A 25,992-nucleotide genomic window follows, 5' to 3' on the forward strand; every position below is an offset into this window, starting at 1 on the left:
TCTGCTGCCCAATTCTCAGCCATGGTGGTTGTTATAGTGAGGGCTGTAGAGTCGGAGCCATTTTGGGTACCCGGAGTCTGAGTTGGAGTCTGAGTCGGTGGTTTCATAAACTGAGGAGTCGGAGTTGGAAGATTTTTGTACCGACTCCACAGCCCTGGTTATAGTCTCTCACGGCCGAGTTCAGACCAGTGTGGCAATAAGTGTCATGCTCTGTACAATATACAGTATGATATTAGATTCAATACAGGTATTTGTGTAGAATTTAACAGAACTTTGAATTTTCTTTATGCTGTAATATGTGCAACTGCCAGTAGATGGTGCACATACACCATTATAACTCTTTTGAGGCCAGTTTGCAGTGTGGAGAATTGTTACACAGGCTGACTCCTCCATACTGTTTCTAGAAAGTTTTTTTTTTTTTTTTTTTTTTTTTCTTTTATTATGAAGGAGTCAGCCTCGTCCTTACCACAAGGGAGGTTAATGCTCTGGGAGAATGATTCTACATAGCTAAACAGCCTAGGCTAAGCATCACTGGGAGGTTGGGGGCTATATACTAATTTATAGTAATATATAGATATAGGAAGTGTTTCTGAAGTTGAAACCTGAATAATAAACTTAAAGGAGAGGTCTGGGGTAAAAAAAATCTACTTACCTGGGGCTTCCTCCAGCCCCTGGCTGCCTATCTGTCCCTCAACGCAGCTCTTCTTCCAGCCAGTGTCCTGTGGTTCTGATGGTCAGAACCCTATGTTTGTCATTTTATAAAGCTAAAGATTTTTTATTATACTCTGTTCACAGACTGACAAAACGCATGACAGTAGGGGTTCCTTTTTATACTAGACTCCTTGTTTTTGTATTTTTTTGTTTCTTTTTAGCCATATCTCTGAATGCTCATTATTGTTTTGTTCAAATCTCTGAATGCTCATTGTTGTTTTGTTCAGGAATTTGATCATTTTCTAGCGACCAAATTTTCCACTGTAAAACGCTATGGTGGTGAGGGAGCAGAAAGCATGATGGGATTCTTCCATGAAATGCTTAAGGTGTGTTCTTTCAGTGGTGTGACAGATGTGGTCATAGGAATGCCTCATAGAGGAAGGCTCAATCTTCTAACCGGACTTCTTCAGTTTCCCCCAGAGGTAATTGTGTGTGTGTGTGTGTGTGTGTGTGTGTGTGTACTTTTACTTTGCAAGTACTTATTATGTGATTGTCTTCTCGGGATTATGTGACCATGTCATTTTTTAATAAGTTTAGCCTAATGGGGTGAACTTTATGTACATATATTGGCCATTACAGCACTAGCCAACACACAACCCCAGTGCTGTTTGCATTCTGTAAAATACAGTAGTCCTCCAACATTACAGAAGGCATATGAGGTAATGTTACAATCAAGGGATCTTTATCTTAGCCTTTTTTTTAAGGCATTCATTAAATTCTCTCACTATGATTCTAGTTCTGAATAATATAACCTAAAATCTCATGAACTTTGCATAAGGCAAAAACCATTGTTATTTTTCAATGATCATAGGGTATTTAACAGTAAGGACTAATTTCTATGTATCATGTATATTACCAGGTGCACTCCATTTGCTCCATATTTCAGTACATTTATTTTTGCAGCCATGATGTTCCTTTAATGGGAGTAAAGAGGCGAGAAGGGAATGGGAGGTTGATAGGAGGGAGCATCACGGCAAACCTGCCTCTTCCTGTCTATATATGTCAAGATTAGTTGAGCACTGGGCAGTGGAGACTCCCAACTATGCAGACACCCAGGATTGATGCATGGTGATATTTACAAGTGAAAGCAGGTACATCAAATGTTCAATGCAATAGCAAAATCCAGGAACAGGTATGCAGGTAATGTATACTCCAGAACAGATATGCAGATATACAGGTCAGGACAAGAACAGACTTAAAGGCACGGAATCCATGAACTTGGAACTCAGGACAGTAACAGGCATACAGGTATGGGATCCAGGAACTCAGGACAGGCATGGAATTTAAAAACACAAACACTGGTGCACATGGCAGGGGCCCCGAGCTCTGCCACTGCCCGGGCCCCCCGAATCCCCATGAAGCGCCAATAAGGGGAGTGCAGGTGAGCCCTGGTGCTGCTGCTGCTGCCAGAGGATTCACCCACATTGCCTCTATAATGCTGAATGCAAAACACATGAGAAGCAAATGCTCACTCCCAGCCTGCAATCTGGCATTTAAATATGGTCAGCAGACAGCCCGTCAGCCAATCAAATGCAATGATATACACCCCTGCCTGCAGTACCAAATTTAGCAGGAATTGCATAAGTTCAGCAACATTCAGGTGATGGGGGGATCGAAGATTATGTCACTAGCTGGGTGCACTGCGTGCAGGTAGCCTCTCAGTTCACACTCCTCTCTAACCACTTATCAGCAAATGCTCACTCTCAGCCAGAAATCCACCATTTGAATATGGTCAGCAGACAGCCAATCAAGTGCAGGCATGGAATCCAGAAACTTGGAACTCAGGACAGGAACTGGGATCAGGGAGCTGTGCACCAGGCTGCACTTAGAACTAAGCAAGACTGCTTAATGCAGCAGCAAAGGTTGCTGGGAAGTCAAAACCCTAAATGCTCCCACTAATGAAACCATCACCCTGCAGGTGATCAGACACTCCCATACACACACACACAGTAGTAATGGGTAGGGTAAATCAAATCCACTGCCTGGTCATCACTGCTCTGACAGACAGACCTGCGAATCCTAATGCTGCGTACACACTTGCGATAACTATCGTTTGCAAGGAACGATAGTTACCAGACGAACGATATCGGAAAGATTGGAATGCAACGATGGGATGCAGCGATCATCATACACATTTTAACGACCGTTCTCGCAGAAAAGAACGATCAGAAGGATATGTTACGTACATATTTATATAAAATTAAAAAAAACCCACTGACATGGAGTTACAATAGATACAAATATATGATTGTTAACTTGAGCACAAAGTTTAATTGAAATGAGCAATGTAACAATCTTTACGGCCGCACTACACAGGAAGTACAGAAGCTGGGCAGAATTCAACGCAGGCGCATTGGCCCTTGTAACAATCGTTCTAGGCCGATGTCTGTACACACTATAGTTTTGTAACGATTGTCGGTAGATACAATCCGTCAGGTTGGATATTTCCATCTTCCCGATGTCGTTCTTTTGTCGTTCGTGTTAATGATTGTTTGGTAAAGTTCTTTCCCCGATTGTCGGCGGAATGATCGTTAATTAGCTGTTTCAAACGACCGTAGTCGCCGGTGTGTACGCAGCATTAGTCTAAAATTTGACTTTAGCCAAAAGTCAAATTGTGCAGTGATTATGGGGATGAATAAGGGGAGGAAAGAACCATGCACAGAGGTATGTGGATCCAACATGAACGGACCTCTGTGCTTATCTTGGTCAGTTGTGCTGTAAATCTTACCACTTTCAGGTAGAATAAGAGCTTATAAGAGGTTCATAGTATTTTCATTCAATTGGCCCTTTTACTGCTTAGATTTGGTAAATATGTACTGTTAAAACAATATAGTGTATAGCCACCATAAGTGCGATAAATGCAGTCGATTAAAACTCTTAAAACTTTGTAAGAATCACTTTTGATAGTTTCAAAAGATTGCATTAAAACCCATACGTTTTTGGCCAGCATAAGAATTGCTGAAAATTAGTTAGCGCATATACTCGCAAGCAAGCCAAATTTTTGACCCCCAAAAAGGGGGTCAAAAGTTGGGGGGGTGGGCTTGCTTGCGAGTCACCGGTGGTCCGCACCGACCCCTCGCTCCCCCCCCCCCCCCTACGGCCGCCGCTATCACCTGAGCCGGCACCGCATCTTTTATTATTCCCCTCTCCGCTCGTAAAGTAATTCACAGCAGCGCGCCCCACGGCGGCTGCTGTGATGATGAAGCAGGAAGCCGTAGAGAGAGAGCGGCTTCCTGTAGTTATGGGAACCGCTCTCTCTCTGCAGCTCCTGCCTCTTCTTCACAGCAGCCGCCGTGGGGCGCGCTGCTGTGAATTACTTTACGAGCGGAGAGGGGAATAATAAAAGATGCGGCGCCAGCGCAGGTGATAAGGTGATAGCGGTGGCCGCGTGTGGGGGGGGGGGGGGGCACTGTACTAGCTATACTGGGCACTATATGGACACTATACTAGCTATACTGGGCACTATACTAGCTATATGGGCACTATACTAGCTGTATGGGCACTATACTAGCTATACTGGGACACTACCTACCCATACTGGGCACTATACTAGCTATGCTGTGCACTGCCTACCTATACTGGGCACTATACTAGCTATATGGGCACTATACTGGCTATACTAGGCACTATACTAGCTATACTGGAGCACTACCTACCGATACTGGGCACTATACTAGCTATACTTGGCACTACCTACCTATACTGGACACTATACTAGCTATACTGTGCACTGCCTACCTATACTGGGCACATATACTAGCTATACAGGGAACTATACTAGCTATACTGGGGCACTACCTACCCATACTGGGCACTATACTAGCTATGCTGAGCACTATACTAGCTATACTGGGGCACTATACTAGCTATACTGGGGCACTATACTAGCTATACTGGGACACTATACTAGCTATACTGGGGCACTATACTAGCTATACTGGGGCACTATACTAGCTATACTGGGGCACTATACTAGCTATACTGGGCACTATACTAGCTATACTGGGACACACTGGGGGGGATCACGTGGCCAGCATTTCCTACCCCTGGCTTATATGAGTGTCAATCATTTTTTCCAGTTTTTTTTCAGGTAAAAGTTGGGGGGTCGGCTTGCTTGCGAGTATATACGGTATTCCTTTAAATTTCTCCATCATTCTCAATAGCATGGTCCTTTGAGTAAGTGTTTTTGTAACTGAAAAACCAAGTTAGTTCCTAAAATTGTGCTATGTTATGTATAGCGGTGCAACTTGTTCTTGTTATTAACCCTTTCGGGACCAGAGGGATTTGGCCCTTAAGGACCAGAGATGCCCTTTCCCTGTTTGAGCCTGTGATTACTGTTATTTGCTCGCAGTAATCACGAGTTGGATCTTGACTGAGATCCGGAAGCTCTGCTGTCACTGTGACAGCAGAGTGAGCTGGCTGCATAGGCACCAGATTGGTGGGAGTTGAAATCTATGCCCTGGCATGGATAAGTGGCCATAAACAGGGCATAGACAGTATTTATGTAAACTATGACAATTTGCTTAAAGTTTTTTTTGTTTGTTTGTTTTTTGTTTATTTACCTTTAAAGGAAACCTAAAGTATCTATAAAAAAAAAAGTTTCACTTCTCTGCCAGCCCACTGCAGCTGCCGTGTGCCCACACCAGTCCTCAACAATTCTCCGGTCCCCCGTCACGGCTCACTTTCAGCTGCTGAGCCTGTTGCCGGCCACTGCGCCTGCGTGTCCCTGGCCGTGCACGTCTCCTCGTTCATGCTCCCGTCGGCAAGAGCATCCTGCGTAGGCGTAGTACATTCAAACAAGGACAAGTGTGGCCAGGACCGTGTAGGTGCAGTGGACGTCGACTTGCAAGTTGGCAAAAGTGAGCCACAGCAGGGGACTGGAGGATCGTTGAGGACCAACCTGGGCACAGGGAGACTCCAGGGGGCTGGCAGAAACCCCAGGTAAGTGAAACTCACTCTCTCTATCTAATAAATATAAATAAATAAATATATATATATATATATATATATATATATATATATATATATATATATATATATATATATATATATATATATATATATATATATTACACACACACTTCAGGTTTCCTTTAATCAACACATGATGTGGTATAAGCTTTCATGTATGTTTTACTGTAGCTATGTGAGCTTTCTGTTAGCTGCTCTGTGGTTTGCTATTCCCGTATGTTCCACAGATGTTTCGGGCCCACTGATTAACTAGCATAGTTGCATTATTTGGGGCAGCTTTTAATCTTGTCTTGCTCTTTCTGTTGAAATAATAGTATTTGTGTTGCCGAACTTATTTACAATTTTTATTTTTGTAGCTGATGTTTCGTAAAATGCGTGGTCTCAGTGAGTTTCCAGAAAATTCTCCAGCAATTGGTGATGTTCTCTCCCACTTGACCTCCTCTGTGGACTTGGACTTCGGTTCTGACAAGTCTCTCCATGTAACAATGCTCCCAAACCCATCGCACTTGGAAGCCATAAACCCAGTAGCTGTTGGTAAAACCCGGGCAAGACAGCAGTCTCTGTCAGATGGAGATTACTCAGGAGATAGTTTTGCACAACCTGGAGACAAAGTTGTATGCCTTCAGGTAAGTACTTATTTTTATTTTGGTATATGTGTGTCCTTTTTTTATTTTGTATTTTGAAAGCATGACTGACAATGCCCATTATTCATAGTTAGTGGTTGGGTGAAGCTATTTATATCACAAGTTTGTGTTGTTTCTTTACATCATAATGACAAGTGGAAGCACCCAAATGGCATTTAATTGAAGGTTTACATAACTGGATGATGTACACACATTCCAAACTTAAGGCCAAATCGACCCATCATTGGCTACAAAAAAAAGTTAACGGTTCTGGCGTGGCCATCACAGTCTCCTGACCTCAATAATGATACATTTCAAGAATTGGGATATGGTGAAACTGTGATAAAGGAATACTATTGATTCACATTTTTTTCATTTGACACAGGAATTGTTTGGGAAGTGCTGCTAAGTACTGGTGTATACATTTTAGTAGCAACTTCTTTGTTTACTGTTAGCAAAATACTTTCAAGCTTTAGGGTCCGTTTCCACTAGAGTGGATCCGCATGCGTTGTCTGCATGCGGATTCACATAACCAATACAAGTGGATGGCCCTGTTTCCACTTGTCAGTTTTTTTTCCTGCGTTTTTCTGTGCAGGATTTTTCTGCACGGTAGAGCCTGCAGAATTCGCCTGCGTGTGGAATGCAGGCGGTTCGCAGGCTGTGTATTTGATAGGGAAAACTCACATGCATTTTTTGCCGCTATTTCGCGTGCGAATTCGCATGAAAACTAATGTAAATTGAACCAGGCAGTGACATGGTTAAATTCGCATATACCCTGCCTATGCGAAATCGCATGCGAAATCTCGGCAAAAACCGCATGCGGAATCGCATCCGCATGCGATTTCGTCAGCAGTGGAATCCCGGCGATTCGCACCGCACTAGTGGAAACGAGCCCTAACTGACGCCAAAACTGACGGCTGACTGAGCCATGAGGAGAGGGGAAATTCCCCTCACACTTGTTCAGTTAACTCTTTGTAGCTCTATGTGTGACAGAGAGAGAGAGCTCCCAAGAGCTGCAGCTTCTGTGTGCTGTGTTTCTGACTGACGTGTCTGAAGAGAGCAGAGGAAATGTAACTAATTCTCACAGCTTTTCATACTGTTTTTGCTTTCAGAGTTTGATTTGTTTGATATTTGCTTTCTGTAGTCTGATATGCAACTCTGGCTGTGCATTGAAGCAGACACCCCTTCTGCAATTGATTTGTCCCAATATAGCTAAATCCTACCCTCAATAAATTACAGCCTCTGATATTTAACATGAATAGTAGAAAAATGTTTACACAGCTACTTAGACATTATTTGCACATTGTCATTTTAGAACACTTGGGTATCGATAGTATTCCTTTAAGTGAGGCTAATTAATGAGGTGTGGGCATGGGTTTCATTGAGTGTTGGCTACTGCACTTTTCCTGCAGCCATTCCAATTATATTGTTGTGGATATTTATGCATTTTTGTTTTTTAAAGGTACATGGGGATGCTTCTTTTTCTGGCCAAGGCATTGTCCCTGAAACATTTACACTTTCCAGTCTACCTCACTATCGGATTGGTGGCAGTATTCATCTGATTGTAAATAACCAGCTTGGCTACACTACTCCCTCAGATAGAGGCAGATCGTCTTTGTATTGTAGCGATGTTGGTGAGTGCTGCCGAGTGGTTTTGTATTAGAATTGTTACATCTGCAGGATCTGAGATAAAAACCGAAAAAAGAGGCAGTGCTTGTGTGTCCAAGAGAAATAGAGTTCTGAAGAGTGGCAAAAGCATAAGTCCTAGGATGCTGCCACTGAAGCTGCTAATACTCCCTTCTCCTTCTCTTTTATTAGTGTCTACAACTTCAGAGACACTTGGGCAGCTGTGTGAAGCACATGATTCGACAATTGTCAAATCAAATCCAAAATAGCTTTATTGGCATGCCCAGAATATATACAGGCATTGCCAAACCAAGAAAAATGAGGGACATGAAAGGGGTCGAGACCTGGGGCATGGTGTCAGCTGTGTGCTTGTACAGCCAGTGTTATGGCCCATACTCACATACTCGTCGCGCGCGTGTTGCGGCGACAGGTCGCCCGTGAGTATGGGCCGTTGCACGCGCACGCACCCCGAACCGTCGCTCGTCGCTGCTGTCGCCGGGCGATTGGCGCGGTCAATCGCCTAGCGACAGTTGCCACCGCAACTCCGCCGCAGCTGTCGCTTGTCCGCGTGAGTATGCGGACTAGCGATAGCCACTTCTTACTCCAATACGGCGCTTCCGGCGGCGGGGGAGGAACGTCGGCGACAGCTTCCGTCGCAGAGCTGGTCCCTCTTCCGCGTGTGTACGCGGAGGGACCTGGCGACGAGCTGTCACCGGCCTGTCGCGCCGACGCTCACGTGTGCTGGCGACAGGCCACTTTTGCAGCCCGTGAGTACGGGCCATTACACTGCAGTAAGCAGCTCTCTGTATTCAATGTATGCAATTATCTCTGGGCTGTGTGTTTTTGTGATTCCCTGCAGAGGGATAGTGTTATTTATAATGTGTGGGCAGTGTAGCTTAGGGGTAGACATCTTGGAAGGAGGAGCTCCATAAGTAGACCCTGCACCATGGATGCACCCAGGTTCAGTATACATTTTTTTTTCCCCCTGGTTTTTGTCCTCTAAACCTAGGCGAGTCTTATAGTCCAGAGCATTTTATACTGTAGTCTGAAAAATACATACTAAGGTCTTGATTCATTAAGCTGCATGATAGCAGCAGTGCAAGTTAAAATTGAGCATCGCGAGGTAAGTCCTCACACGCACGCTATGCGCGGAAGTGCTGCATAGCGAGCGCTCCTAAATTATGCGCGCTTCTTCCATCTTCTGCGAGATGTGAAGTAGCGCAAGCGGAATAAGCGCGACCACGATACTTCATTAGTGCAACTGTTACTATGTAACATGTGCGTTCTGATTTTTACCTTGCGATACTGAATTTTAACCACTTCAGCCTAACTGGACGAAATTTCTCGTCCAGTTAGGCTGCACGCACTCCCGCGGGTCGCGCGCGCTCTCCTGTGCCCCCCGCCCACGTGCACGCTCCTGCTACCGGCCGTTAGCCCAGCGAACAGTGAAAGGGTTATAGATCCCCTTCACTGTCTCCAGACGCTGCAGCTTTTCTGCTTCCCAAAAAGTTCCCCTGCTTCAATCTTCTTCCTGGTCGCTCCCAGGACTCTTTGACTGTGGCCATCTTGTGGCCAAATAGTAAATCTACACCCACATACATTTTTACATTAAACGAATACACTTTTTTACAATAAAAAATAACTTTACCTCCCACACCAAAAATTACCCACATACAATTTTTAATTAAAAACATTTTTTTTTACAATACTAAAAAAACAAAAAAAAACATAAATAGTTATCTAAGGGTCTGAACTTTATAAAATATGCATGTCAAAGGAGTGTATTAATATATTTTTTAAAAATTATGGGCTTGTAAATAGTGATGGACGCAAATTGAAAATTTGCACCTTTACTTCCAAATAAAATATCGGCGCCATACATTGTGATAGGGACATCATTTAAATGGTGTAATAAGCAGGACAAATTGGCAAATAAAGTACATGGGTTTTAATTATAGTAGCATGTATGAATTTCAAACTATAATGGCCAAAAGCTGAGAAATAATATTTTTTTCCATTTCTTTCTTAATATTCCTGTTAAAATTGATTTAGAATAAATTAATTTTCAGCAAAATGTATCACCCACAGAAAGCCTAATTGGTGGCGGAAAAAACAAGATATAGATCCATTCGTTGTGCCGAGTAGTGATAAAGTTATTGGCAAATGAATGGGAGGTGAAAGTTGCTCAGATGCAAAAAAAATTCAACCCTGTAGGCTGAAGTGGTTAACTTGTGCTGCAGCTATAATGCAGCTTAATGAATCAAGACCTAGATGTCCAAATCCAGAGTTGTCCAAAAAGGAAACTAATTATCCACTTTCCCCATGTTTAACACAGGATTAAATTTACAAACAACCTGTCTGCCTGTATATCTAAAGCGCGAAACATTTAGGTTAGTTTTTAGAAGTAATCCTGGTGTGTATCGCTTGCTTTGCTGGTTCACTCTTTTCAGGTTATTACCGACATAAACATTTTTGCCATTTACAGCATGACAGGAGGAAAAGGTTCACTCATAAAGTGAACTCTGCTCTCTGCAAATATAGTCACTATTGTGTTTGCTGAACTTGAAAGCGCATAAGGTTACGGTAGTTCCAGTTTCCAGTCTATGCTTTGAAGTCTGCAGCCTGAAATAGAGTAAAGTTTAACGGTATTTTCCACCACCACTCATCATATGACTTTTTCTTCATTTGCCTCGAGAAGAATTAAATCTAGCTTAAAGCCCTAGTCTACCCTTGCATATTTTTTTTATCACATATAAATAGAAAATTTTCATTAATTAGCAATCCACAAAGTAGCCTCACTACTTTTTTGTATACAGCACCACACATTTATGTATGAGCCTAAACTCTTTGTATATAAGAAATTTCTTCCTGGCTTGCATCAAAGAATATGTATCCATATAGAGTAGGAGATTCATTGTTTTTTGAAAGGAAATTGCATTTTTGCTACTCACACAAGTGTTAGGATAATTCAGGGGATTCAGATCTGTTCTTTGACAATTGTCGTTTAGTGTAGCATAAATATTCAGTGTATCGTTGCTTGTGTTCCTAAAAGTTAATTTTACATTTCCCATGGTTTAGGTAAAATAGTTGGCAGTGCTATAATCCATGTCAATGGGGATTTTCCAGAAGAAGTCCTAAGAGCGACCAGATTAGCTGTTGAATATCAAAGGCTCTTTAGAAGAGATGTGATTGTAGATTTGCTGTGTTATCGCCAGTGGGGCCATAATGAGCTTGATGAACCTTTCTTTACCAATCCTGAAATGTACAAGTTAATACGGTAAGGCTTCTGTTCTTGTTGTGAATTTTTTAAGGGGGATAATTCATGACCTTAGATATTTTTGTCAGCTATATTATGTTTCTAGAAATTATTTTAAAGTGTTAGTTAACTAATGTAATGATATGGAGTTTAGTTATGAAAAGTGTATTAGAAGTGTCCACTTGATCAGACAAAATGCATTGTAAATTTCACTCTATCCAGATCTAGAAAGAGCATCCCAGATGTATATACAGAACGTTTAATATCTGAAGGGTTGATGACTGAAGATGAAATCTCTGATATAAAATCATCTTATTATGGAAAGCTGAATGACCATCTTGCCAATATGACTCTTTACACTCCTCCCCCAACCAACCTTCAAGCTAACTGGAATGAAATGGTGGAACCAGGCGCACGTATTACAACATGGGACACTGGGGTGCCTGCTGACCTGCTTAAGTTCATTGGAGCAAAGTCTGTAGAAGTTCTTGAGGAGATTCAGATGCATAGCCATCTGCTCAAGATGCATGCACAGGTGAATTCTGCATAAACGAACCATTGGAGTGGATATGTTTTCAACTGAAAAATTACTAAATAAACAGCATGTGTAACCAGCAGACACATTTTGATGCCTGAAAGCAGCATAATGTGTCTTTCAAATCTCCTCGAAAGCTGTAACAGTCTAATATGCAAACACGAGTTTTCCTGAGGAAAGCTGGGCTTGGCCCTATCCCTTGTTCTTTCCAAAACATTGAAGACTTTGGGGTTGATTCACTATAGGAGCAGCACGAGTAGAAAACTGTGGCCGCTATGCACACTACGCCTGATCATGCTGCATTTTTATACTACCCAGCAGCACCCGGCATTTAAAGGACCACACGTTGCTATGTAAGCAGCGGCATAACTAAGTAAGGCACTCTTCGCAGCACGACCGCGTGTAGTGTGCATAGTGGGCACAATTTTTTTATTTATTTTTTTAGCTTGCGCTGCTCCTATAATGAATCAACCCCTTTGTTGATTTCATTGTCCACCCCCCAATAATTATCACAACAAGAACAGATGTTTCAAATGGATATAATTTGTACAAACAATAGTCTCATAAGACATAACTTTTACTTTACATTATTTATTCAATTTAGAGTGTACCTGAGTACACCTTGCCAACATGATATATAGGCTCTTCTTTCACCTGCAGGCTTATGTTTTGGCCTCTCCTTGGTCTTACTGCTGTAGCCCTTTTCTAGAGGTCTGATCAGTCAGAGCCAGGCGCATGCGCAGTCCACACCGCTTGCCCCTATGTATCACTCTTGGTACAAAAGCCGTGCCTGAAAGCTATACATTCACCTAAAGGATTATTAGGTACACCATACTAATACAGTGTTTGACCCCCTTTCGCCCTCAGAACTGCCTTAATTCTAGGTGGCATTGATTAAATAAGGTGCTGAAAGCATTCTTTAGAAATGTTGGACCATATTGATAGGATAGCATCTTGCAGTTGATGGAGATTTGAGATCTGGTGACTGTGGGGGCCATTTTAGTACAGTGAACTCATTGTCATGTTCAAGAAACCAGTTTGAAATGATTCAAGCTTTGTGACATGGTGCATTATCCTGCTGGAAGTAGCCATCAGAGGATGGGTGTATGGTGGTCATGAAGGGATGGGCACGGTCAGAAACAATGCTCAGGTAGCCCGTGGGTTTTAAACGATGCCCAATTGGCACTAAGGGGGCCTAAAGTGTGCCAAGAAAACATCCCCCCCACACCATTACCCCACCACCAGCCTGCACAGTGGTAACAAGGCATGATGGATCCATGTTCTCATTCTGTTAACGCCAAATTCTGACTCTATCGAGACTCATCAGACCAGGCAACATTTCCAGTCTTCAACTGTCCAATTTTGGTGAGCTCGTGCAAATTGTAGCCTCTTTTTCCTATTTGTAGTGGAGATGAGTTGTACCCGGTAGGGTCTTCTGCTGTTGAAGCCCATCCGCCTCAAGGTTGTGCGTGTTGTGGCCTCACATATGCTTTGCTGCATACCTCGGTTGTAACGAGTAGTTATTTCAGTCAACGTTTCTCTTCTATCAGCGTGAATCAGTCGGCCCATTCTCCTCTGACCTCTAGCATCAACAAGGCATTTTCGCCCACAGGACTGCCGCATACTGGATGTTTTTCCCTTTTCTCACCATTCTTTGTAAACGCTAGACATGGTTGTGCGTGAAAATCCCAGTTACTGAGCAGATTGTGAAATACTCAGACCAGCCCCTCTGGCACCAACAACCATGCCACGCTCAAAATTGCTTAAATCGCCTTTCTTTCCCATCCTGACATTCAGTTTGGAGTTCAGGAGATTGTCTTGACTAGAACCACACCCCTAAATGCATTGAAGCAACTGCCATGTGATCGGTTGATTAGATAACTGCATTAATGAGAAATTGAACAGTTGTTCCTAATAATCCTTTAGGTGAGTGTATATCAGAAGTTTACTATGTCAGAATTGGACTCAGGACTGAGTTTACTATAGCCAGAGGTTTATTATAATAGAGATTACTATAATGGGATTACCGTATACTTTTCAGCATTTATCAAACTTATTTTGATTGTTTTCTTGCTTGCTGGGGATGTCATTTGTGTTTTATATATAAGGTATGAACATATCTCCTGTGAGAAAACTCAAGAGTAGAAAAAAAGTAATTGAATAAGAGCCTGGTATATCCATGTGTGATCTTCAAGTATTGTCTCACAGTAGTATGCACATTCTTGTACAGCGTTGCCCTTCAGTGTAATTGAATGGGGTAAGCAATGCACCATAAAATACATTGTGGTAAAATGCATGGCCATCATACATCGTTAGTATTTTTATAGCTTCTGATGACCCTCAAAATGTGTGACTGTAAACAGAAATCATTCAGCAGTGGACGGTTTACAGCATGTGTTCTTGCCCATTTCAGCTGCATACTAGTCCTACTGCTGTACTTCTGGTCATTGCATTTACCCTACAATGGTGAAGTAATATGAACTTTGCATTGTTCCACGCCTTTAATTGACAAGTTTTGAAATACTTTTCCAGATAATGGAGCTATGGATTCAGTATTTTTTTTATTTAGATATTTTCACAACTACAGTTTTGTTAATGATCAACTAATATGTGTGAAGAGAGGTTGATCAAAACGAACAGGAATTTGAAACATCGGCCAGGGGCAAACGCAGGATTTTTAAGGGGGGGGGAGGGTTCCTGAAAGGTCCAGAAGCACGTATGTCCCCGAGTGCTTCCGAATACAGGTGGCTCCATACTGCCCATGCACAAAAGTGCGCTGGCGTATTACGGAGCTGCCTATCTTTGGAAGTACTCAAGGACACGAGTGTTTCTGAGGGCTTCTGGTAGCAGCAAATGTGAACGGGGTACAGCGCTGGAACAACTCCCCAAGAGAGGAACAGGAGATAGACTTAGTTTGGACAATTCAGTGGAATATGCTACATAGTGTCACATAGCGCAAGCGATACCCATATGATGCAGGGATATATGCATCTGCGGAAGATGGCGGCGCTATATAAATACTAAATAATAATATTTTGCCTCACCAGGATTGCACTTTTATTTAGCTTTCCTGTATGACAAGAACACACAGCCAGCTCTAGGGGAAGAGGGAAACAAAGGTGAATGAAGGAGGCTGGTGCACACCAAGAGTGCTTCTGAGTGTTTTTCAAATCAACAGTGATTTGAAAAGCGCTTGACTAATGTTACCCTATGTGGGTGTTCCCACAGCAGCGTTGTGATTTTTTCAAAATCGCAGGTATACTGCATGTAGCATGTTTTTGAGCAATTCATTCAAAAATCGTTCTGAAAATCACTTCACAAAATCACACTCACAAATTGCTAGCGATTGCTATTGTCATTTTGGCGTGCACTAGCCCAGAGAGAGGAGTGGAGAAATTGAGAATAGCCTGAGATGGAGCAGAGAACTTATCTGTATTGCAGTCCCACATCGGACAGGCTACTTGCCTGTAATCGGACTCCTGTCCCTGTCAGTCTCTCACACAAGTCAGAAAGAAGCCCTCCTGGAGTCTAGGGACTGTCAAAAACTTTTCAGCTTGTTAAACACCTTACCCACACATGCAGTCATTATAACAATGGGGAGAGACCAGACAGATGTTTGCCCACGGACCCTGAGTCCAGGCAAGCTCTGCATCATGCTGTGCATATTTACCAGCTTGCCTGCACTCTAATTTCATCATGTCGGACACTTCTGTGCTGTGGAGAGTCCAGGACTCCATAACCAACATTCTCTCACTGTAGGCTGCATCTTCTTGCGAGGGAAGCTGGGCTGCCTCTCTCATTCTATTAGCTGGAGGGAAGCACCAGAAGTAAGAAGGGAGGGAGAATGAGGCTGTTTATATTATGCGGGCTTCCCTGGCTGAATACACAGCTCAGTGCAGGGGGGAGGTTCCAGACACCCGGAATAGCCCCCTCAGTTCGCCAGTGATCGGCCATTCAAATGCTTCAGTTCACAAAAAGTTTGTTGGCCAAAGCTTGTACCTGGGGTGGAAATTGTAATTACAGCTTATTGTCATACCTGCCTGTGTATGTGTGGCACAGTTTTTTTGCTTTCTTGCTGTAATGGTTTATGTCTTCAGTCCAGAATACAAAAGCTGCAGGAGGGAGTAAAGATAGATTGGGCTACAGCTGAAGCCATGGCACTTGGGTCATTGCTCTGCCAAGGTGAGTCAACAAATTAGTTGGTTACATCTATAAACATTTAGACTACAATTTGTAATGGTTTGGGCTTTTCATGAAAAGTGTGTACAAAACTGCTACCTGTCCACCACTGCATTCTACTCTAAATATTTTAGGTAGACACACATCCTTGTGGTAACACTATGTCCCCCAATGCTTGATAAAGAATTTGGTACGAATTGGAATTGGAATTTGTAACATGGTGTAGTCCATGTAGCACTTATAAAATATAGACTTATGGTAGTTTTTAAAGTGATTTTCCATTTTATAGCCATCCAGATAATAGTTGAAGTAGGTATCAAGATTAGATTAACAGTAAACTTCTTCTTCAGATGCAATCATTTGATCAGATGTTTACATTTGAGTTGTACAGAAAATCGTGCAGTAAGTGGAGAAAATTAATTTATGACGATCGGAGTGTTGGATTTTACAATCATATCTGAAGAGGGAAAGTTCCTTAATTGCCTGGTTTATGCAAACAATCAGTAATTGCTTCCAATAACATTCAATCCAGCAAATGTAAACCGTGGCTGGATAGTGTACTGGTTAAGGGCTTTGCCCCGACACAGGATACCTGGGTTTGAATCTCTGCTCTTCCTGTTCAGTAAGCCAGTAGGAGACCTTGGGCAAGAATCCCTAACACTGCTACAGCCTATAGAGCACGCCCTAGTGGCCGCAGCTCTGGCACTTTGAGTCCGTTAGGAGAAATAAGTATTATTTGTCTTGTTAAATTGAATGATTGCATCTGATAAAAAAATTGCACCTGTAATGGAAAACTTTACAGAAATGTACTCCAATAAACTTTCCACGATTGCACATACCTTATTTTTCGGACCATGGGGGGGGGGAAACACTGCGTCTTATGGTCCGGATGCTAGGTGCCAGGTAGAAATCCCCGTGTGGTAAACACAGGAATACACTTGGAAACGCACGGAGACACAGGCAGGCACATAAGAGGACATGGGCACATATGAGGACACGGGGCAGAGAGGGGCACATATGAGGACACAGGGAACGTATGAGGACACAGGGGACACATAAGAAGACACAGGGCATTTAAGAGGACACAGAGAGGCACATAAGAGGACAGAGGGGGGGGGGAGCGCATATAAGAGGACATGGGGGCACAGATGACACAGGGAGACACTAAAGGTACCAAGGAGACACGAGAAATACAGGGGGGGGGGGCATAATTGAGGGGGGGATCTACAAGATGCCCCTGCGCCATGGACGCACCAGGTTTAGTATATTATTTTTTTTCCCTGGTTTTTGCCCTCTAAACCTAGGTCCGTAAAATACGGTACTAATAAATTCACATGATGCTGCTCTTTGGTTATGAGTCTGTGGTCTATATGCAATTAACTTTTTATCCTATGTTTTCTCCTGGGAAATCATTTTCAAATTTTCCTTAAAAACATTTTACAATTGAAAAAGTACCTAAACACTGGTGGTTTAAAATGCATTTTATGACAAGGTGTGAAAATATTACCTAGGAGAAAACTCAGGAGAAAAAGTTAATTGCATATGGGCCTGTTTTAGCCTCCTTCTCTTCTATTTCCATTGGCAATGAATCAGAATGAGGTAATGGGGTTGGTGCAGGAGAATCTGCTGGGAGCAGATTCACTGTGGATTACTGTGTATTGATGCAAACAAAAAGTGGGGCTTGACCTGTTCAATAAGGGTATCCATTGATTGTGTGTTTACATAGCAGTAACACAAGCAGAATATTTGACAAATGGCCATCTTGCCCGAAATGTGTGTTTTTCTGCTAATGTTATGTTGTGTAAGCACACAATAACAGGATTGAACAGGTCGAGCCCCGGTTTCTATTTTGCATAGGATTTCACTTCACAAGCCATTGATGGTGTTAATACACTGGAATAGCTCCATGTGCATCATTATACAGATCTGCCCATGCAACAGGTATGAAAAATGTAAGTCATCACTTTGAGGCAAGGCAATCAGTCAGAATATGTTATTTACCAAGTACAGGATATCATACAAGGAAATCATCAAGTTAGCACATCTGATTCTGTTACCATGCAGTGATGTCCTGGCACTCCCACACCTCCCATGTTAGTCTGTACAATATATCCGACCTCCCTTGGCAGGACCAACACTTAATTCATGCAAACCAGTCTCTGGGCTCTTGCCACTCAGTTGTCCTATCAGGACAGTCATTGCAAAGGCCTCTTCTGAAGTCCTAGACCTAGGGATTGTGGCCCCAAAGCTCCTAAGCTCCACAAGAAGCCTGCCTCTGTTTCCTGGCCTGCAAAGCACACCCTGGGATGGAGTCCTTGTCACACAGTGTTCCTCCAGCTCTGTGATTGACAGCTTCCTGGACAGAAAGGGAGGGGACACCCCCCTTTTGTATTAACTTTTTAACAGCACATCTCCAAGCTAAAGTTACATTTACCTGGTAAATGGCTCATCACAGGGTAAACCTGCTAGAAGCTTTCTTGTCACACTACCATCTGGTTTATGAAGTGACAATGATCTCAAGTGGCCACCATTACAATACATTAAAGGTATTATAAACAATATGCCACAACTGGCTAGTTTTGAACCTGTGCATGTTCTTCTTCATTCTGTAAATAAGAATCTGTACAGATTCAAAACTGGCAAGATTGGCACACATGTCCAGCATAATAGGGGTGCTGAAAGAGCTTAAAAGTAATTTTGGCAAAATGGGTAAGACTAGACTAAGGGCTGTCTGTTTTCCACTATCACTATTTTGCTATCCGATTCCGATCGCTTGCGGATTACAAAATGCTAGGTCATAAAACAGTAGTGAAAATTACACGGTAAGGCTTCCATTAGTGTGATGCAGTTTTATTTTTACCCAATCGCAAATGTCGATCGTGCATTTGTGATTATGTTTAAAGCAATCTTGACATGACACCCATCACATCACACTATAATCGTGTGTTTTTAAGTAAACCAGGGACCACTATTGCAGTTGTGGCCCAATTAAAATTCCTAGTGGAAAGACTCTTAGGTTTTTCTTGCTGTCTGTGCCTTACCTGGTTTGCTCTCTGTGTTTATTCATTCATTCATTATGGCACATTATGGCGAGAAGTGAGAAAGCAGGTAGGAGGAAAAGTGGACAAGGTATTGTCAAATTTTAATAGCAGTGTACTCTCTATCATCCCCTTCCCCAGTCAAAACATGACAAAGGAGGTGGGAGAGGGTCCCGCTCACACTACTGACATTACTGAATTATATATTTCTTCGGTAGACACTAAAAGGCATTTTCTGAAGCCCCCATATGTTTTTCATGACTGCTTTACTTCTAAGAGCAGTGCATTTTACATGATGGTAGATAAGAAAGGTGCGTGTTCCTCTGTGTATATCTTGTCCTGTCCACATGTTGTATATTGGTAGGCACCCTGGGCTCCCTTTCCAAGTGTAGCCAGATTTAACTGTTGGTTATTGTGAGGCCAGTTCATCAGGGCACAGTCAATATTGTGGGTTGTTGAATGGTTGAGCTCTCCATCTCAACAATACTGTTGGATGGGGTGTGTGTGTGTGTTTGCCAGGGCACAAGTGATGTTGTGTATAGTTGGGCATGGGCAGTTTTCCTAAGAATGGAATAGCCAGGTGATGGTATTCTTATGGCACCAAACAAGAAAATGGCATAAAGTGTATCATTATTGTGATAACATATGGTATATTTTGTGCATAGCGTTTCTGTGGAGAAGGATTCCAGAGCTACTAACATTCCTTATGATTAGTTTATGTACTACAAATTATGTTATGATATCTCTATTAAGGGTTTTGTCTGATTACCGGCTTATTTCCTTTCTAATTTTTAGGGCTTAATGTTAGACTAAGTGGACAAGATGTGGGACGTGGAACCTTCAGTCAGAGGCATTGTATGGTAGTTTGCCAAGAGACAAATGACATCTACATTCCTCTGAACCACATAACACCAGACCAGAAAGGCTTTTTGGAGGTATGTGATTCTGTACCAATTTTTTTTTTTTTTTTTTTTTTTTAATTGAACAGGGATGGATGTGCTGTTTTGTTACAATGCAGTTATGTCATCTTCAGCAAGTTAGAATCATAAGCATCTCATTGGCCATATCTACATATGGCAGTGTTAGACCTGAGTCAAACTGGACTTATCAAAAACTGATCTGTGTAAAAACAAATACGTGAAATGATCAGTTTTTATTGGGTATTCGTTTTTCATCAGTGACTGTGCATTCCGTTAGCTCGCGGTCAGTGCGGCGCATCCATTGCTCCGGATTTATTGCTGCCTCCCCAAACTTGCACATCCGTTGGGTGGAATGTGTCGAATGTATCCGTTCTAACCGAGCAATGTGAATGTATCCTATTGAATAACCTGTTTAGTTCCACTAAGTGGCATTTCATTTGCAGATGTACCGTATTTTCCGCCGTATAAGACGCTCCGGAACATAAGACGCACCCAAGTTAGGAGGGCAAAAACCAGGGGAAAAAAATACTAAACCTGGTGCGTCCATATTCCAGGAGCAACTTGTACATGTCCTGTGTGTCCTCATGTGTGCTCCTGTGCACCCCATATCCCCATGTGTCCTTCTGTGTGTCCTCATGTGCCCCCATGTGTCCTCATGTGCCCCCATGTGCCCCCATGTGTCCCCATGTGTCCCCATGTGCCCCCATGTGTCCTCATGTGCCCCCATGTGTCCTCATGTGCCCCCATGTGTCCTCATGTGCCCCCATGTGTCCTCATGTGCCCCCATGTGTCCTCATGTGCCCCCATGTGTCCTCATGTGCCCCCATGTGTCCTCATGTGCCCCCATGTGTCCTCATGTGCCCCCATGTGTCCTCATGTGCCCCCATGTGTCCTCATGTGCCCCCATGTGTCCTCATGTGCCCCCATGTGTCCTCCTGTGTGTTCTCATGTGCCCCCCATGTGTCCTCATGTGCACCCCATGTGTCCTGTGTGTCCTCATTTGCCCCCATGTGTCCTTTTGTGCCCCACCATGTGTCCTGTGTCCTCATGTGCCCCCTCATGTGTGCTCCTGTGCCCCCCATATGTCCTCCTGTGCCCCCCATGTGTCTTTCTGTGCCCCCTCATGTGTGCTCCTGTGCCCCATGTGTCCTTCTGGGTGTCCTCATTTGCCCCCATGTGTCCTTGTGCCCCCCTGCCTTCCACGTGCCTGCCTTCCTCCCTCCCTCCCGTCTGCCTGAGTCTCCTTGCCCCCCGGTGGAGTGTCAATAGCGGCTGGCAACTTACCTCTGGCATGCTCCCGCGTAGGGTGATCGGATGAGTAGGAACCTGGTAAAAAAAAAAATTGTGAAAAGACCTTATAGTTTTTGAGCAAATCTATTTCAAAGTTTCATAGGAAAAATGTTTTTTAAACTGTGTAAAATGACAGTGCTGCAGAACAGGTTACTGCATTCCGAGTTCTGTATACATATTGTATACATTTCATGAAAACAGACAGCGTGGGGTCCCCCTCCTGAGCCTCCTTAACTCCTTGTCTCCCATGCAGGCTGGGATAGCTAGAATGCAGAGTGCCGGCCACGTGGGGCTTCGCACCCTGAGCTATACCAGCCCACATGGTCCATGGTATGGGGGGGGGGGGCTCTGGAGGACTATCTGACTATCCCAGCCTGCATGGGGGACAAGGGGTTAAGGAGGCTTGGGAGGGGGGACTCCACGCTGTCTGTTTTCATGAAATGTATACAATATGTATACAGAACTCGGAATGCAGTAACCTGTACTGCAGCAGTGTCCTTTTACACAGTTTAAAAAACATTTTTCCTATGAAACTTTAAAATCGTTTTTTTTATTTTATTTTTTTTTCAAAAACTATAAGGTCTTTTCACAAAAAAAAAATCTACCATGTTTCCACTCATTTGCTTAACCACCCTGGCGTTCTATTAAGATCGCCAGGGCGGCTGCGGGAGGTTTTTTTTTAAATAAAAAAAAAAACTATTTCATGCAGCCAACTGAAAGTTGGCTGCATGAAAGCCCACTAGAGGGCGCTCCGGAGGCGTTCTTCCGATCGCCTCCGGCGCCCAGAATAAACAAGGAAGGCCGCAATGAGCGGCCTTCCTTGTTTTGCTTAGATCGTCGCCATAGCGACGAGCGGAGTGACGTCATGGACGTAAGCCGACGTCCTGACGTCAGCCGCCTCCGATCCAGCCCTTAGCGCTGGCCGGAACTTTTTGTTCCGGCTACGCTGGGCTCAGGCGGCTGGGGGGACCCTCTTTCGCCGCTGCTCGCGGCGGATCGCCGCAGAGCGGCGGCGATCGGGCAGCACACGCGGCTGGCAAAGTGCCGGCTGCGTGTGCTGCTCTTTATTTGAACAAAATCGGCCCAGCAGGGCCTGAGCGGCAGCCATCGGCGGTGATGGACAAGCTGAGCTCGTCCATACCGCTAAGATGGTTAACATACATGCCAAATTTGGTGATGATAGCATGTAAGGGGGCTTTACAATTAACCACAGAATTTAGCACTATTGATTTCAATGTAAACGCGAATTCGGTACTCGGAATTGCCGAATTTTCGAGTTTCGAGTGCTTGCTCGAAACTGCCAAATTCCGATGGCAAACTCGAAATTCCGAATCCGAGAGCTCAGCCCTACTCCTGCGCTGATCCTAGATCATTGCGCTGCCCCCCGCTAGCCTCCTCTGCATCCCCTTTGTGTAACTGCCCCCCCCCCCCCCCCCGGGTGTTGGAATAGGTAGCGGCAGCTTACCTCCGCAATGTGCCCGCGATGACTGCAGACATCCGTCTCCCCGGCACTTCTCGCTCTAGTGACCAGTCATCAGTTCAAGCCGGTCACTAGAGTGAGAAGTGCCGGGGTGAGTGATGTCTGCAGTCATCGCGGGCACATTGCGGAGGTAAGCTACCGCTACTTATTCCAACACCCGGGGGGGGGGTAGATACGCAAGGGGGAGGCAGAGGAGGCTAGCGGGGGGCAGCGCAATGATCTAGGATCAGCGCGGGAGCATGCCAAAGGTAAGTTGCCGGCCGCTATTGACACTCCACCCGGGGGGGGGGGGGGGGGGGGGCAGGTGACTCAGGCAGGCACAGAAAGGCAGGGCATCCCCGACGGCGGCGGCGGGTCAGCGGTTCTGTATCGGCGGGCGTTCTTAAGTTGGGGATTCCCTGCCTTTGCCATATAAGATGCAGGGACCTTTTCTCCCTATTTTTTGGGGAGAAAAAGTGCGTCTTATACGGCGAAAAATACGGTAAGTAGTTTAGTTAAATTTAAAAAATAAGAACATGAGATTCTCTGTGTGCTATTGCTAGTTTGCAATTGTTCTCTCTCCTCAGGTAAGCAATAGTGCCTTGTCAGAGGAAGCTGTCCTTGGATTTGAATATGGGATGAGTATAGAAAGTCCCAAGTTACTGCCAATTTGGGAAGCACAGTTTGGAGATTTCTTCAATGGTGCCCAGATTATATTTGACACTTTTATTTCCGGAGGTATGAAGGTACTAAATGTCTGTAAGCTGAAAGGATAGAATTGCAACAGATATACACTATTATTATACAAATGCAAAATGGTCGTTTTTAATTTTTTCAGCACTACGAAAAGAAATTGGTATAATTTACCGATATTTTACTATCTTAATTGCCAATTTAAAAAGTAGTATATTGGTAAATTTTACTGATATTCTACTTGCCATTCCAAGTATTGAGTGCGTGTACAGTGGCCTTCAACACTTTGGCTAGCAATGTACTGGGTGGAATGAGCTTGCTGAGAGCATTGTTCTCTCCATTCATGTGCCACTCTGTCATCTCCCTCCTCCCCAACACACACACATAGAAACAGAGTGGATTGATAAGCCTGCAAGCTAGTGACATGTCTGTACGATGTCAGCTACATTGTCTTACATTGAGGCTCTGCAGTATACTTACATTTCTGATTTTAGAGCTGTTTAACCTCCCTGGCGGTATGGACGAGCTGAGTTCATCCAGCAATAACTTGCCAAAAACGTTAATGACGAGCTGAGCTCGTCTATGCCGACAGGGAGATTTCATGTTTCTCTGCCCCGCCGGCTGCATTTTTTTCTCATCAGAGGGATTCCCCAGGATGGCTGGATGCCTGACTGCACGCTGTGGGTAGCGATGTGTGCTACCCACAGCGTGCAGAACAAGCATCCAGCCACCCTAGGGAATCCCTGGGCAGCCAGCGGGGCAGAGATTGTGCAGGGGTTCCCCCTTGTATGTGGAGGCTGTGCTGGCGGAGGATCCCCCTCTGTGTGGGTGGGGGAAACTCCTTTCTATGGTTGCTGTGCGGGCAGGGGATCCCCCTCTGTGACGTCACCAAGCCTCGTAATGTAACTGTACAGAGAACGAGACTTCGGAGATGGCGGAGGAAGTGTTGCTGCCGTCGCTGGAGAAAGCCCTCAGGTGAGTACATCTATTTACTCAACAGGCTTAGACGGGGGGGGGGGGGGGGGGGGGGAGAGATATCAGGGGGGAGGAGGGGTATAGGCCACCCACACAGCCACAATAGAAGGGGGATCCCCCCACCCGCACAGAGGGGGATCCCCGCCCGCACAGCCACAATAGAAGGGGGATCCCCCACCCACACAGAGGGGGATCCCCTGCCCGCACAGCCACCATAGAAGGGGGATCCCCCCACCCGCACAGAGGGGGATCCCCCACCCGCACAGCCACAATAGAAGGGGGATCCCCCACCCACACAGAGGGGGATCCCCTGCCCGCACAGCCACCATAGAAGGGGGATCCCCCCACAGAGGGGGATCCTCTGCCCGCACAGCCACCATAGAAAGGGGATCCCCCGCCAGCACAACCTCCACATACAAGGGGGAACCCCTGCACATTCTCTGCCCTGCTGGCTGCCCAGGGATTCCCTAGGGTGTGCTTGTTCTGCACGCTGTGGGTAGCACAGATAGCTACCCACAGCGTGCTAGGAGGGGGGGGGCGGGGAGGATCGGGAGGGGGACATCTGGCTACCTATAAATCTGGCTAAACACCTGGCTCACTATGTACCTGGCTAAACACCTGGCTTAACCATACATGGCTAACTATACCTGGCTATACATCTGGCTAACTATACCTGGCTATACATTTGGCTAACTACAGGGAGTGCAGAATTATTAGGCAAGTGGTATTTTTGAGGAATAATTTTATTATTGAACAACCATGTTCTCAATGAACCCAAAAAACTCATTAATATCAAAGCTGAATATTTTTGAAAGTAGTTTTTAGTTTTGTTTTTTTTTAGTTTTAGCTATTTTAGGGGGATATCTGTGTGTGCAGGTGACTATTACTGTGCATAATTATTAGGCAACTTAACAAAAAACAAATATATACCCATTTCAATTATTTATTTTTACCAGTGAAACCAATATAACATCTCAACATTCACAAATATACATTTCTGACATTCAAAAACAAAACAAAAACAAATCAGTGACCAATATTGCCACCTTTCTTTGCAAGGACACTCAAAAGCCTGCCACCCATGGATTATGTTAGTGTTTTGATCTGTTCACCATCAACATTGCGTGCAGCAGCAACCACAGCCTCCCAGACACTGTTCAGAGAGGTGTACTGTTTTCCCTCCTTGTAAATCTCACATTTTATGATGGACCACAGGTTCTCAATGGGGTTTAGATCAGGTGAACAAGGAGGCCATGTCATTAGTTTTTCTTCTTTTATACCCTTTCTTGCCAGCCACTCTGTGGAGTACTTGGACGCGTGTGATGGAGCATTGTCCTGCATGAAAATCATGTTTTTCTTGAAGGATGCAGACTTCTTCCTGTACCACTGCTTGCAGAAGGAGTCTTCCAGAAACTGGCAGTAGGACTGGGAGTTGAGCTTGACTCCATCCTCAACCCGAAAAGGCCCCACAAGCTCATCTTTGATGATACCAGCCCAAACCAGTACTCCACCTCCACCTTGCTGGCATCCTGAGTCAGACTGGAGCTCTCTGCCCTTTACCAATCCAGCCACGGGCCCATCAAGACTCACTCTCATTTCATCAGTCCATAAAACTCTTGAGATATTTCTTGGCTTAGTCTTGACGTTTCAGCTTGTGTGTCTTGTTCAGTGGTGGTCGTCTTTCAGCCTTTCTTACCTTGGCCATGTCTCTGAGTA

At 44.3% G+C, this 25,992-nt stretch overlaps 1 protein-coding gene across 2 annotated transcripts in view; it reads left to right on the forward strand.

The window, feature by feature from the left end:
• The window catches only part of LOC137563525 (2-oxoadipate dehydrogenase complex component E1-like), a 68,987-nt gene that overhangs the window by 11,864 nt on the left and 31,131 nt on the right, over positions 1-25,992 (forward strand). For both annotated transcript variants that reach the window (XM_068276102.1, XM_068276103.1), the window contains 8 exons: positions 939-1,133; positions 6,039-6,308; positions 7,768-7,939; positions 11,010-11,208; positions 11,410-11,722; positions 15,820-15,904; positions 19,735-19,874; positions 23,196-23,346. In XM_068276102.1, the coding sequence (XP_068132203.1) occupies positions 939-1,133; positions 6,039-6,308; positions 7,768-7,939; positions 11,010-11,208; positions 11,410-11,722; positions 15,820-15,904; positions 19,735-19,874; positions 23,196-23,346 (1,525 nt within the window). The remainder of the gene's footprint in view (positions 1-938; positions 1,134-6,038; positions 6,309-7,767; positions 7,940-11,009; positions 11,209-11,409; positions 11,723-15,819; positions 15,905-19,734; positions 19,875-23,195; positions 23,347-25,992) is intronic.

The sequence above is a fragment of the Hyperolius riggenbachi genome, chromosome 3, assembly GCF_040937935.1.
Source record: "Hyperolius riggenbachi isolate aHypRig1 chromosome 3, aHypRig1.pri, whole genome shotgun sequence".
Lineage (NCBI taxonomy): Eukaryota > Metazoa > Chordata > Amphibia > Anura > Hyperoliidae > Hyperolius > Hyperolius riggenbachi.